General features: G+C 41.1%; 1 protein-coding gene across 20 annotated transcripts in view; it reads left to right on the forward strand.

Moving 5' to 3' along the window:
* The window catches only part of cast (calpastatin), a 38,102-nt gene extending 25,869 nt beyond the window's left edge, over positions 1–12,233 (forward strand). For 12 of the 20 annotated variants that reach the window (XM_031868236.1, XM_031869272.1, XM_031868405.1 and 9 more), the window contains 28 exons: positions 219–356; positions 624–668; positions 752–844; positions 928–1,008; positions 1,647–1,685; positions 2,526–2,714; positions 2,833–2,937; positions 3,090–3,206; positions 3,330–3,425; positions 3,529–3,627; positions 4,802–4,894; positions 5,075–5,179; positions 5,332–5,448; positions 5,565–5,678; positions 6,284–6,397; positions 6,575–6,619; positions 6,771–6,875; positions 7,044–7,160; positions 7,346–7,459; positions 7,601–7,708; positions 7,795–7,899; positions 8,016–8,108; positions 8,594–8,641; positions 8,760–8,897; positions 9,798–9,863; positions 10,317–10,346; positions 10,617–10,723; positions 10,825–12,233. In XM_031868236.1, coding sequence (XP_031724096.1) covers positions 219–356; positions 624–668; positions 752–844; positions 928–1,008; positions 1,647–1,685; positions 2,526–2,714; positions 2,833–2,937; positions 3,090–3,206; positions 3,330–3,425; positions 3,529–3,627; positions 4,802–4,894; positions 5,075–5,179; positions 5,332–5,448; positions 5,565–5,678; positions 6,284–6,397; positions 6,575–6,619; positions 6,771–6,875; positions 7,044–7,160; positions 7,346–7,459; positions 7,601–7,708; positions 7,795–7,899; positions 8,016–8,108; positions 8,594–8,641; positions 8,760–8,897; positions 9,798–9,863; positions 10,317–10,346; positions 10,617–10,715 — 2,613 coding nt within the window. In that variant the 3' untranslated portion in view covers positions 10,716–10,723; positions 10,825–12,233. The remainder of the gene's footprint in view (positions 1–218; positions 357–623; positions 669–751; positions 845–927; positions 1,009–1,646; positions 1,686–2,525; positions 2,715–2,832; positions 2,938–3,089; positions 3,207–3,329; positions 3,426–3,528; positions 3,628–4,801; positions 4,895–5,074; positions 5,180–5,331; positions 5,449–5,564; positions 5,679–6,283; positions 6,398–6,574; positions 6,620–6,770; positions 6,876–7,043; positions 7,161–7,345; positions 7,460–7,600; positions 7,709–7,794; positions 7,900–8,015; positions 8,109–8,593; positions 8,642–8,759; positions 8,898–9,797; positions 9,864–10,316; positions 10,347–10,616; positions 10,724–10,824) is intronic. The other 8 variants (XM_031869527.1, XM_031869601.1, XM_031869440.1 and 5 more) reach the window with 5 other exon arrangements.
* Positions 12,234–12,443: the final 210 nt, after the last annotated feature.

Consider the following 12,443-nt stretch of genomic DNA (forward strand, 5'->3'; position numbering starts at 1 on the left):
CACACTTGCAGAGGAGAGGCCTACAGGTTGTTGGTTTGTCTTCTCGCTCTAGTTTCGTTCCACAACTTCTAAACTAATGTCTGTCATCAAATTGGTGGAGGATTTATTTCTACTGGAGTTTCTTTGGGTATATTACTGATTGTGTGCATGTACAGCAGATCTGTAATTTTACTAGACTTGATGTACTTGGCCTATAATATAATCACATTGCATTTTAGAGTGCCACTGCCACCACAACAGTCAGAGCTGATGTGCATAAAGTTGATCCTGCTAAATCCTCAAAGCCAGTTGCCACTGCTGCGGCTGGAAATGTGTCTGTGCAGGGGAAGACAGAAGCTAAACCGACACAAACGAAGGTAGACCATCTTGAAACCATTACGGGTGGAGGCTGTCTGCTGCTGGTGTATTTCCTGTGCCTAGAATATTAATGGATATGTTGCATTGGATATTGTTATTGTGCTCTTACTGAATACACCACTAATGTGCCGGAAAAAGTGAGGTTTGGCCGGGGGCACATTGATCAATTTGCAAACAAGTATTGCAGTTTGTTGACACTAACAATGTAAGTGTGTTGCCTGCATGTTGTCGAGGTCTTGTGTACTGATTCTGGATCTGTGTCGCAGGTTCAAGTGGAGGTTCCTCCTGCAGCAGCTAAAGGAGTCAAAGAGGTAAATACTTAGTGAAGCGGTATGAGTTTCCTTTGAAAAGCATGTTGCTTGCTACAGTGTGCTGAGTTGTGTTGCATGCGCAGGTGGATCCATTCGATGCCCTCGCCAGCATACTGCCATCCGTTGACGATATTGCACCCCGACAGCCTGTGTACACAGGGCCAGAGGTCACAGAGGTACAGCACGCATGTGTGTCTGTATTTAAACTGAGCTGCAGCATGAATCCGCTGTGAGTAACTATGTGTCGCATGTGTCACAGCTTAACATCACCTCTGAGAAGGGTCAAAAGTCTGGAGAAAGAGACAGCACGCTGCCTCCAGGCTACAGATTTGAGGATATGGTCAGTTCATCCCTTCTCTTAATCACTTCTTCACTAATTAGCTTTGCCAACCGCTACCAGAGTGTGTGTTTTGTTCCATTGACTGACCTCACTGTCGCATGTTTAATACAGGGACTAATTCTTCGGTAGGAAGTCGTTGCTATGAACATTTTTCAATGCTGTAAACACCATAAACAAAACAAAACTTCACCTCCGTTGTATCGGGGCGGAGATGGCCGAGTGTCAAATTTCATATGTTTTTGGTACCTAACAAAATATATCTTCAGCATTTAATATAAAATCTGGCAAGTACCAAAAGCTGGCATCAATAGCCACTTTCATGATCTAGTTTATTCTCATTCTTTGATCAGATAGTTTCAGTTTTAAATCAAATTTCTATTTCTATTTTTCTAATTGTATTATTTTATTTAGTCAAAGTTGTTTATAGAATCTCAGGTATCATATTGGCACAGATATCGTTTAAAGACTATAAAACTATCTGTATGGCCAGATACCACTAGGGGAAAATGAGAGGATTTGGGAGATTTCTTTGTAATTAGTGTGACCTCAGCCTTTGAGGCAGTATTTGCTGACTCCCTAAATATCTTCAGCATTTGATCATTTTTCTTACAATCTAAAATCAATCTGTTTTGTTTTAGGGTCCAGTTCCTGCAGATGTTAAACCCGAGGACGTTCCGGTAAGTGAACCTTTACAACTCCCATTCATTAGAGTCACAACCTCCTGCATTGTGCTTATTTTCTCCTTAAAGTCACTGACTAAACTTTTTCCAACAAATGAGCATCGACTCACATTACACACACATTCAGGAAGCACTGTTTCCACTAAACGATCTCCTGAGTCCTCTAGAGTAGGGAATGTTGCATTACACTGGCGGGTGTTGTCTCGTCAAAGAGCACAGCATCACGCTCGTTGGCTCTTGTCTGACCAAACCCAACCCAAACACGCAGAACCACATAGGCACACACCCGCTTTCTCACACACACACACACACACACACATCTACTTTGATATCCACCCATTTGTAGGTAACCACATAGGTTACTATATACTCACCCTCAACACACCCACATTTGCATCATAGCTTACTCCCACTTTGTTATTTTGTCATGCAAGAGGCTTCTCTCGCTCTGTGTCTCATGCTCCCTTTTCACCCAGGCACTTTCCTGCAGTGTGAGTTTGGAAGTTGATCATGCTTTCGAGTGTGAGAGTGTTTTTGAGGTTTTTATGTGTCAAAATTGTAGTTTATTTGGGAGTTTATTTTTGTCTCCATGGAATGTGAAGGGTGTGTCTGTACTTTTCCTTCATTGTCATACGTTCAGTCTGGTTTGCACTATTTTGCACATTTGTTTGCCTTTGACTTGGCCAGGCGTGCCCCCTAGTGGAGAATCATGTGGCTGTTATGAAACATAATTTGGAGTAATTCTTCCTAAATGAATTATTCATTTAAAAACATCTAATCTTGTCTAGATGTTGTGTTGTTATCTGGTGGTGATGTGTGCTCTGTCTTTCATCTCAGAAACCAATGAGCACCGGCGAGGCCCTGGATTCTCTTTCAGATGCATTCATGACTCCAGCTGCACCCAAGAAGCAAGAGGTCAGACTCTTCAAGCATGATAAAAAACCCAAGATGGAGAAAGTCTCGGCTGATTTCTCTCTGATGTCTGCACTGGATACCAAAGTGGACACCAAGCCCAAGACTGACGGGGTAGGAGCTGAAGTGGACAAGATTCTGTGTACCCATATCCTCGTTCTTATTTATGTAGTTAAACAATATGTGAAAGATTAGTACATTTTTAACTTCCTGTCCTGCTCTCTCTCCTCAGGGTGACTCTATGTCTCTGGATGCTCTCAGTGCTCTTGTTGACACGTTGCCAGAAGACAAACCAAAACCTGAACTCCCCGAACTCAGACCTGAGGACATCGTCTCGGTAGGAGCACAAACACTCACATTCACAGAGTTTACAGCTTCTGTTCGCAGAAAGCCTTCTGCTGTTGGCATATTGGTTGCATTTGTGGCGTCAACTCCTCACTGAAAGACTCCCCTGGCACAACTATTTCATCTTCTTTTCCTTTTTCATAGGAGGAGAAACACAAGAAGGAGAAGGGTGTGCTTGTAGGAGAGAGAGAGGACTCAATTGCTCCAGAGTACAGGTTTTATAAGGACGTACTAAAAGAAATGCCTGCTCCAAAACCTGAGGTGAGACCGAGACATATTCACTTTAAGGTGCATATGTATCACTGTAATATAAATACAGTCACAACAAGATATTGATATACAATATATATATATTTATTTCTCTTCTGTGTCCACCTTGTGCAGCCTTCCATGGGTACTGGTGAGGCTCTGGGCATTTTGTCTGGAGACTTCATGACCGCTGCAGCAGCGCCCGCTGTACATGCTCCTCTTCCTGCAAAGGTACACTATAGATCTGTTACTGGTAACAATAGACAAAATTGTATGTATATTGCACACACATCCACTATTATCTGTCATATGTTCTCTCTGCTGGTTGTTGTAGAAAGCCCCTGCAGTTCCTTCTGCTGATAAAAAAGTCAAGATGGGCAACGTCTCGGATGATTTCTCTCTGGAGGCTGGACTTGATTTGCCGACTGTCACGGTATAGCAAGCTCACATCTCCTCTCCCGCAAGCGTCTCTTAGCTGGTCTAATGTTGATAAGCTTTGTACATTGAGAATAAAAGTCCATATCATAGACTGGATTCATTTGGACATCTTAAAAAAAAAAAAAAAAGATGCTTCTTATGTCTTCAGATCTTGGCACATTCAGATTTTTTCAAAAGTATCTAAGTAATCCAGGTGCGGAGAGAAACTGCTAGCAATAAAGCAGGGGTCTTCAATGTTTTTCAGGCCAAGGACCCCCAAACTGATAGAGAGATGGAGCAGGGACCCCCGACTATATATATTGTATAAAATTGTGTTTTATATTAAATGGGCCTAGTACCGTGTATACCTCTTTATTGTGCATTCAATACTAAGCTATTCAAATAATACACAGGTTCATATATTCATGTTTTTATTTTAAACATGTGCAAGGTACAGTGAGTAGGGTGGCCGTGCCACTGACATTTATAAACGCACCTTGTCAGCTGATACCAATGTCAATATCAACATTGTCTGTTAATTGCATGATAATCATGCATACAAGCTATTCAAATTGATGTTTTCATTTTAAACGTGGAAACGAAAAATGAGTGATGGCCTATTAGTACCACTGCCATGCATAAACATACCTGTTATCTTTCACACAATACTGAACTATTAAAATAATGGACACATTCATGTTTGGAGAATTTTATTTCAATTTTATTTTTTTAATTTTCTAATAAACCAAAAATTTCGCGGACCCCCTGTTGAAGACCTCTGCAATAAAGCATTGAGGAAAAAAAAGCAAATAAAATCTACAGCCATCTATCGGCTCTGTGAGGCTGTACTTTGGGCTATGGAGCGAAATGCTAACATCCTGCTCACAATAACAACGCTAAACGTGCTGATATTTACCAGGTATAACGTTAATGTTTACCACGCTTATTCACTATCCTAGTTGAGCATGCTACCATAAGCTAATTAAGCACAGCTAAGATTGATGATGACATTAGAATTTAGTATTCATAAACCAACGTATTGGACACACTGCAATTATGACCTGATATAAGAGGAAAAGTCAAGAGATTGTCTGGGAACCATGAATGTTTGTTTCAGAATGTTGTGCCCATCCAGCTACACTTATAGCCATTAATATAAAGTTTAATGTCATCTCTGTTTTCTGGTGTAGAAAGTAGAGCCCGTTATGGCTGTATGTCATGCTGCTCCTCCTGGTAAGAAAATGGCTGCAGGAAAGGACGATGGCAAGCAAAAGTATGGTCAGGTGAGATACAGAAAATTTACAAATTCCCCCCCCCCCCCCACCGCTTTGCTTTTCTCTCCCTCTCTTTTGTGTTTATCCACATTGCCTTGTCACTCTTGTGTGGTAGAGACCTTGTTTTCAATAGTTAAACCATAAATGTATGACAGTTCAGTGGAGAACAATCTCTTTTTCTCTCCTCAGGATGACTCTATGTCTCTGGATGCTCTCAGCGCTCTTGTTGACACGTTGCCAGAAGACAAACCAAAACCTGAACTTCCCGAACTCAGACCTGAGGACATCGTCTCGGTAGGAGCACAAACACTCACATGCACAGAGTTTACAGCTTTTGTTCACAGAAAGCCTTCTGCTGTTGGCATATTGGTTGCATTTGTGGTGTCAACTCCTCACTGAAAGACTCACCTGGCACAACTATTTCATCTTCTTTTCCTTTTTCATAGGAGGAGAAACACAAGAAGGAGAAGGGTGTGCTTGTAGGAGAGAGAGAGGACTCAATTGCTCCAGATTACAGGTTCAAAGAGGACAACCTCAAAAAACTACCTGCTCCAAAACCTGAGGTGCGACTGGGACAAATGAATTCAAGGCTATTCAGAGTATTCTTAAGCGGGTTTTGCTCTTACAAATGATGCACAAATGTGAAATGAACAGTCTCTTTCCTCCCCTCTTTCTGCAGCCTACCATGGGTGCTGGTGAGGCTATGGACTTTTTGTCTGAAGGCTTCACGACATCTTCATCAGCTCCTGCCGTCCAGGCTCCTGTCATCACTCCCTCAGCTCCTCCTGCACAGGTAAACTGTGGATCTGTTACTGGTACCTGTTGCCAAAATCTGCAGGGGGATGAACAGATGAATCATTCCAGCAGATGAAATTATGAAATGTATACAGAAACGATATGGATGATGGCATTTGGCATTTTTTGGTGCGCAGTTTGCCAAGAAGATTGATTCCACTCTCATGTCTGTAGCTTAAATGAAGCTGCATCCAGCAGCCGGTTAGCTTAGCATCAAGATTGGAACTGGGGAAACGGCTTTTCTGGCTCTGTGCAAAAGTCAAAAACATCTGCCTACCAGCACCTCTAAAGATCACAGATTAACATGTAATATCTTGTGTGTTTAACCCACAAATATACTGAAGTGTAAAAACAACACATTCTGCTTTTGGACATAGCCAGGCTAGCTTATTCCTCCTGTTTCTAGTCTTTATGCTAAGCTAAGCTAACCCTTTCCCAGCTTCATATTTATCTCACAGAGTGAGTGAGGTATTGATCCTCTTCTCTAACTCCCGGGGGGAAAAAATAAAATGTTGAACTATTATTTTAAGTATTATTTTAGATTCCTATTTTTCATTAAATTTCACTTTTTTATTGCTGAAAGCTGTTATTTCTGTTTTTTAGACCAAAGTAGAGGATTTGTCAGCTATAGATCTACTTCTTGGAGATTTTGTGGCTCCAACTAAAGCTTCTGGAGTTCAGGCTCCTGCCCCGCCTCCTACCAAAAAGACACCAGAGGTAAAACTATTGGGGTGTGTGTCAAACAATATGTCCTTCCATAGTGTGTGTCTCCCTACTGAGTTAATAGAATAAATTGAAATATATAGTATTCTCAGCTGTGCATGCCTTTCTGTGCATTCTCCCATGTCGTTTTTCAATCTACATGTCTCACTGTATGTCCTTGTGTTCCTGCAGAAAACAGTTTGTCCACTGGAGCAAGCAAAACCCAAAACTGATACGGTAATTGAGGATACAACAATACTTTTTGCATTCGCATAAAATGAAAAGCGAAGTGGTTATTTTACCCCCTCTTGCATCTTTCTACTTAATTCACTTACCATCAACACTATCGCAATTACATTATATACTTCCTGTCCTCTTCTCTCCTCAGGATGACTCTATGTCTCTGGATGCTCTCAGTGCTCTTGTTGACACGCTGCCAGAAGACAAACCAAAACCTGAACTCCCCGAACTCAGACCCGAGGACATCGTCTCGGTAGGAGAACAAGCAGCCACACTGTCTTGTCCTCACAGCCTTTGACGGCCTCTCTAGTGGACAGCCCAGTCGAGACACAATTTCATCTCCATCCAGAAGCAATTACTGAATGTATTCAATAACTGCACCAGAAGATATCTTATTCCCTCCTCTTTTCCTTCTTCATAGGAGGACAAACACAAGAAGGAAAAGGGTGTGCTCCTCGGGGAGAGGGATGACACACTTCCTCCAGAGTACAGGTTCAATGAGGCCGAACTAAAAAAACTGCCTGCTCCAAAACCTGAGGTGAGACGGGGACAAATTCACTTACAAGCAATGTAAGCTGCTTTGTAATTATCAGAGCACAATGATCAAGGTGCAGGTAGATGTCTTTTGTTCTCTCATTTGAAATTTAGATTTAGTGGAAATGGAGAGCAAAACACTGAAGTTCCATCTTCATCATTTCTCTTCATCCTCTCCTCTTTCTGCAGCCTACCATGGGTACTGGTGAGGCTATGGACTTTTTGTCTGAAGGCTTCATGACATCTTCATCAGCTCCTGCTGTCCAGGCTCCTGTCATCACCCCCTCAGCTCCTCCTGCACAGGTACACTGTGGATCTAGCACTGGTTACTGCAGCCCTAAATAATACAATGTGATGCACAGATACTTTTAGATAGAAGTAAAAACAATTTGAAATATAGGGTCCTGCAGGGATTTTATACACTTCATTCTGTCACTCCCTCAGCCCTCTTCAGACTTCGTTTTGAATGCCATGGCAGCAGAATTTGTTTCCTCATCTGCCGCTCCGAAAGTGAAGTCCGCCGTTTGTGCTCCAACAGAAACTGCACCAGAGGTAAATGCACCAGAACAACTGGAGCCTTTTTAGACTCTCTAAAACCCTGCAGTTACATCAGTACCTTTTTGTGTTTGTGCATTCAGCTGTCCGGTGGAGCAGGCAGTGCCCTGGACGCTCTGTCAGACACCTTGAAGGATATTGCACCCGCCCCTCAGCCCGCACCACCTCCCGCCAAAGACATTGTCAAGGTAGCCAGCGTGCATCAAGAGAATAGCCAGCACGGCAGAGAATATTTTCAATTTGTGCTCAGAAGAATAGTCTATACCAGTCACTTCAACTGTCCCGATTTGTATTGTTTTTGCAGGAGAAAAAGGTCGTGGAAGAGAGGCTGATTAAATTGGGGGAGAAAGATGACTCCCTGCCACCAGAGTATCGACTCATTGAGGAAGAGCTTAAGGTAATTAAACTCTTCTTACTCTTTCTATTACTGTTGTCAGTCCTGCTGGGGGGTTAATTGTTGGAAGTTCATACTTGAACCAATAAAAAGTCAGTCCACTTTGTTCTAGACTGAAATAGCTACACAAACAGCCTGATGGTTTGCCAAGACGTTTTGTACAAACATTCATGTTTTCCAGACGATCCTAATAAATGTTGTGCTCCCCTTACTTTTACCCTGAGTACAACCTGACAGAGCTGCTAGCCTGTCTTGTTAATCGACAATTTTAAGTTTTGGTAAGCAGCTGCTGTTAGTCGTAAGAACATATAATATAATGGTTCCATATATTTCAGTTTTAATGTTTATGCAGAACAGTTGCTGAGTAACTGTCTCTTTAATCCGGGGCAAAAGTACAGTGTGAGGGTGTTGATTTGAATGCACAGGACATGCTTGTTATTAATAGTAATTTTACTGTGCGTCTAATGTTCATCAATTTCATTTTAAAGAAAATGGCAGACGCAAAGGCAAGAGCAGCTGCACCAGCACCCAAGGAGGTAAAAATGCACTCGCACCACCAGAATATGACAGGAGGCAGTCAAGCACTGTTAAATGATATACAGTACACTGTCCATATACAACATGCTGATCGTTTGATTTGCTGTCCTTCCGTAGAAGACTATGGATGATAAAACCGCCTTGGACCTGCTGTCCAGTGACTTCTCTGTTGCTCCCAAGCCCGCTGCACCCGCTGCATCATGTGCTGTCACGACAAAGCTGGAACCTCCTGTGCTGGACTCAGAGCCCCTGAAGGTAGCACAGAAAATATACAGCAACACATTTCAACATGTCATAGTAGAAAATCTACTGCAACACATTTCAACATGACATAGTGAGAGAAGCACGGGTGAAACTAATGTTGGTCACATTTAATTTAGGTGAGATTTTGTGCTCACTGGAATGGCTTACTGGCTCACACTTTATGAGCCACAGTTAATATTTTAGTTCCACCCGTGCTTTTCTACGGAAGCAAAAAAGAAATAGGTGGAGAAAACGAGCTTTGGCGGGATCGTTTTTCTAGTGTTTGTTGTTATAATATTAATTTCGGCCACAATGGGCTCATGTATTAAATAGGACTAAAAGCCTTCATGTTCTCTTCCAGTTGAGTTTTAAGTTACCTAACTTGCTAACAGTGTTGGGCAGTAACACATTACTCAGTAACGCATTACTGTAATATTGTTAGTGTAAGGTATTACAATTTCCAACACAGTAATTATATTACAGTTATGAATCCAAGTAATGGTACTGTGTTACCAGAATGTGATTTTATGTGTGGCAGGTAAGCTTATGTTATGATGACGTGAGCGTGTGGCAGGTCAGTATGCATCTTTGCATCGCATCGAATGTGTGACCGTGACCTGGGGGGGGAATAAGAAACGGGCCTCCTACCCCCTGACCTTGTGTTTAGAGTGCATGGTGAACTTTAAACTCACCTGAAAAAAAACATGAATGCTTTTAATTCTATCTATAAGATTTGTTTAATTGTTATTTTTACACACTATCAATTGAAAGTGCATACTGGACATTTATTTATGCTGAATTGTTTCAGATTCTTACTTTAACTATTGTATTAGTTCAGTACATGAATGTATTACGAGTTGAACATGTTTGATACGTTTGTTCATCATTTATGTATTTATTATTGTTTCCTAGCCAATGGCCGGTCCTGTTCTGCTCCCAGACACCCCAGAGTTCAAATCTAAGACGGACAAACCAAAGGTAAATAGAAGATCTGTGTGAGATCAAGACGTAAGATTACGCCATCAGATGACAATACCTACACAGTAAAAGTTAAAGAGTGATAGAAGGGGCGATCGCTAGCTCATCCGGTAAATTGGGGAAAACCCCAAGTAGATTGAAACGAGAGTCCTTGGCAGCAGCCTGAGTTTGATTCCTTTGCTGCACGTCATCCCACCTCTCCTGTCATTCTTCAGCTGCTCTAACAACGTCATTGAAAATAATCTTTCAAAAAACAGAAGAACCAAATGTAAATGTAGCGCTTGAAATCTTATGGGAAGTACTGATGTTACATACTGATGTTACACACTTTTAGTTTGTATTGTCAATGGCGCCCTCTACAGGTTGTTTACTAGCACTAACTGCATCAGTGGTCACCTCATGAGGAGCGATGAGGAGTTGTTGAGCCTAACCAAAGTGTTGATTTTGTTACAGAGCAAGAGCAAGTCAAAGTCAAAGTCTAAAGTAAGCAAATTGCCGGCTGCATGAAGACAAGAATTCAATTGCATGCACGACAATGGACAAAAATCATCTGTGCGCTTATAATCAAATCAAAGTGAAAACAAATATCTCTATCGGTGGAGCCTGCAAAAAGCTGCATGTTGTGCATTCTCTGCTTTGAATTATGCTAATTCCCTGAAATATTTACATTTAAATCTGTAGTATTGCTCCACGCAAAAGGCGCTGCTTCTTCTTTTCCTTTCTATATTTTTATATTTGAATCATGTATTTCAGAAACACCAGGCAGAGGAGCCGTCTGCCACTGAGCAGCTACCAGCTCAGCAAAGCTCAGACGTTGTGCCAAAATCTGCAAAGAAGGGAGGCAGGAGCTAGACCCTCTGGTAAGGTTTGCTCTCATGTTTTGCTCAATTTGACCTGATTTTAAAAAGATGCTCAACATGATGAACGCCTTTCTGACTGCTGAATGTGTCGCGTGTTGCAGGTTGTCAGCGCAGTTTGTCCTCCCGGCCACAGGGACTCAGCAGTGAGGGAGCTGCTTTCTGGATAATGATTCTATTTTTTCTAAATCGTCAAGAATGTATAGTTGATAAAAGACAAACCTAGATATACACTTGCTCAACACACACACAAACCTCTGCATGCGGTGCCTTTTTTTGCTCGGTTTCACATGTATTTAAGGATGAAAAGGTTTGGGTTTGGGTCTTTGGAGAAAGTAAAAATTAAAAACAAGGTGGAGAATGAGTGAAAGGGGTGGAGACTGTAAAGAAAGAGAGTAGTTTAACTCAAGTGAAAACCGTTGTTTGTTAGCTGGTGTGTTGAGGGTACCGAGCGAAAGGGAGGTGCTGCTCTTCAGAGTCCTGCATGTACAGCTCAGATGACAGTTTTTCCAATATCACGACATACTGCTTATCTAAGCCTGGTGGTGTTGTGACGTTGGTTGGAGCAGTGGTAACCGTCAGCTTTCATGTGAGCAGTGCGAAAGTGGGTGTATAGTATCGGGATGTTTGTGCAATCTTGATGTACACAGAAAAACCAAGTTTTCTATCACGATGTGGTCCGATGCCATTGAGACACTAGTGTACAGCTTAGTTTGCTTATATTTTGGACAAAATATAGTTTACATAATTAAATATGTGGAGGATTTCCAGGAGGTGTTCTGCTTAATTCTGTGTCTGAGAGCTTTTGACAAATGCCTTTTTCTTACAGTAGAGAATATCTGTTAAAAGAAGGGTCTAAAAAAACAAGCTTTGTTGACTGCCCTTGTTCGTATACTGTACAGAAAAGAAAAGATTTTTGCTCTCTATAAGACAACACTGTATAATTTACAAAGGGCTTTCAACTGTAAAGTAAAAGAAATCAATATACTGTCCCCAGGTTTTTTTTTTTTTTTATGTCAAAGGTTTTGTGTGGTTGTGATTCAAAAGATCTGAGCAGTATATTAGATGTGGGAATACTAATTAAATAAAAAAGATTTAAAATGTTAATGGTGTAGTTGCTATATGTAGTCTGGTTTGTACCATTTGTGCCTAAAATGATAAACAAAAGCTTACACGAACTGCCTTAATTTGTGGAAGAAAGCGTGATCAATACAGCAGGAAATTAATAAACACTGTTTTTCGAAAGGTGCAAGGGAAGTGTGTGAATGTATTAAATTGAACAGAATCTCCTTTGAACGTATCTTTCGCTACTTCTGACTTCGTGGTTTTTCACTCTGCATACACTTGTAGCAGCCCACTTCCCTTTGAATCGGGCTGAAGTTTTACATGAAATATAAACTCCATTTAAAACTTTGTATTTCTGTGCCAAGACCCTGACGACAGAGGGGGATGCAAATGAGTGGGTTTGATGTGCAGAAACAAATCCTTAAAATAAATAAACACGCATACAATTTGTTGTACATTGAATTTTTCTTTTTTCTTTTTTTTTTTTTATAATCTTTTAAGTTCTAAAACCCATTTTAAAATACGGTACATCCTATTCTAATGAAGAAAACCATGTTTCATATTTGTTCCTCGATACTTGGAAACCATAGAAAAATTAACTTTGGAGTAATTAAATAAAACTAACCGAAGGCTTAACTCAATAGAAATTTAAAAAAAT

The sequence above is a fragment of the Anarrhichthys ocellatus genome, unplaced genomic scaffold (genome assembly GCF_004355925.1).
Source record: "Anarrhichthys ocellatus isolate YVR2014 unplaced genomic scaffold, GSC_Weel_1.0 scaffold1, whole genome shotgun sequence".
Lineage (NCBI taxonomy): Eukaryota > Metazoa > Chordata > Actinopteri > Perciformes > Anarhichadidae > Anarrhichthys > Anarrhichthys ocellatus.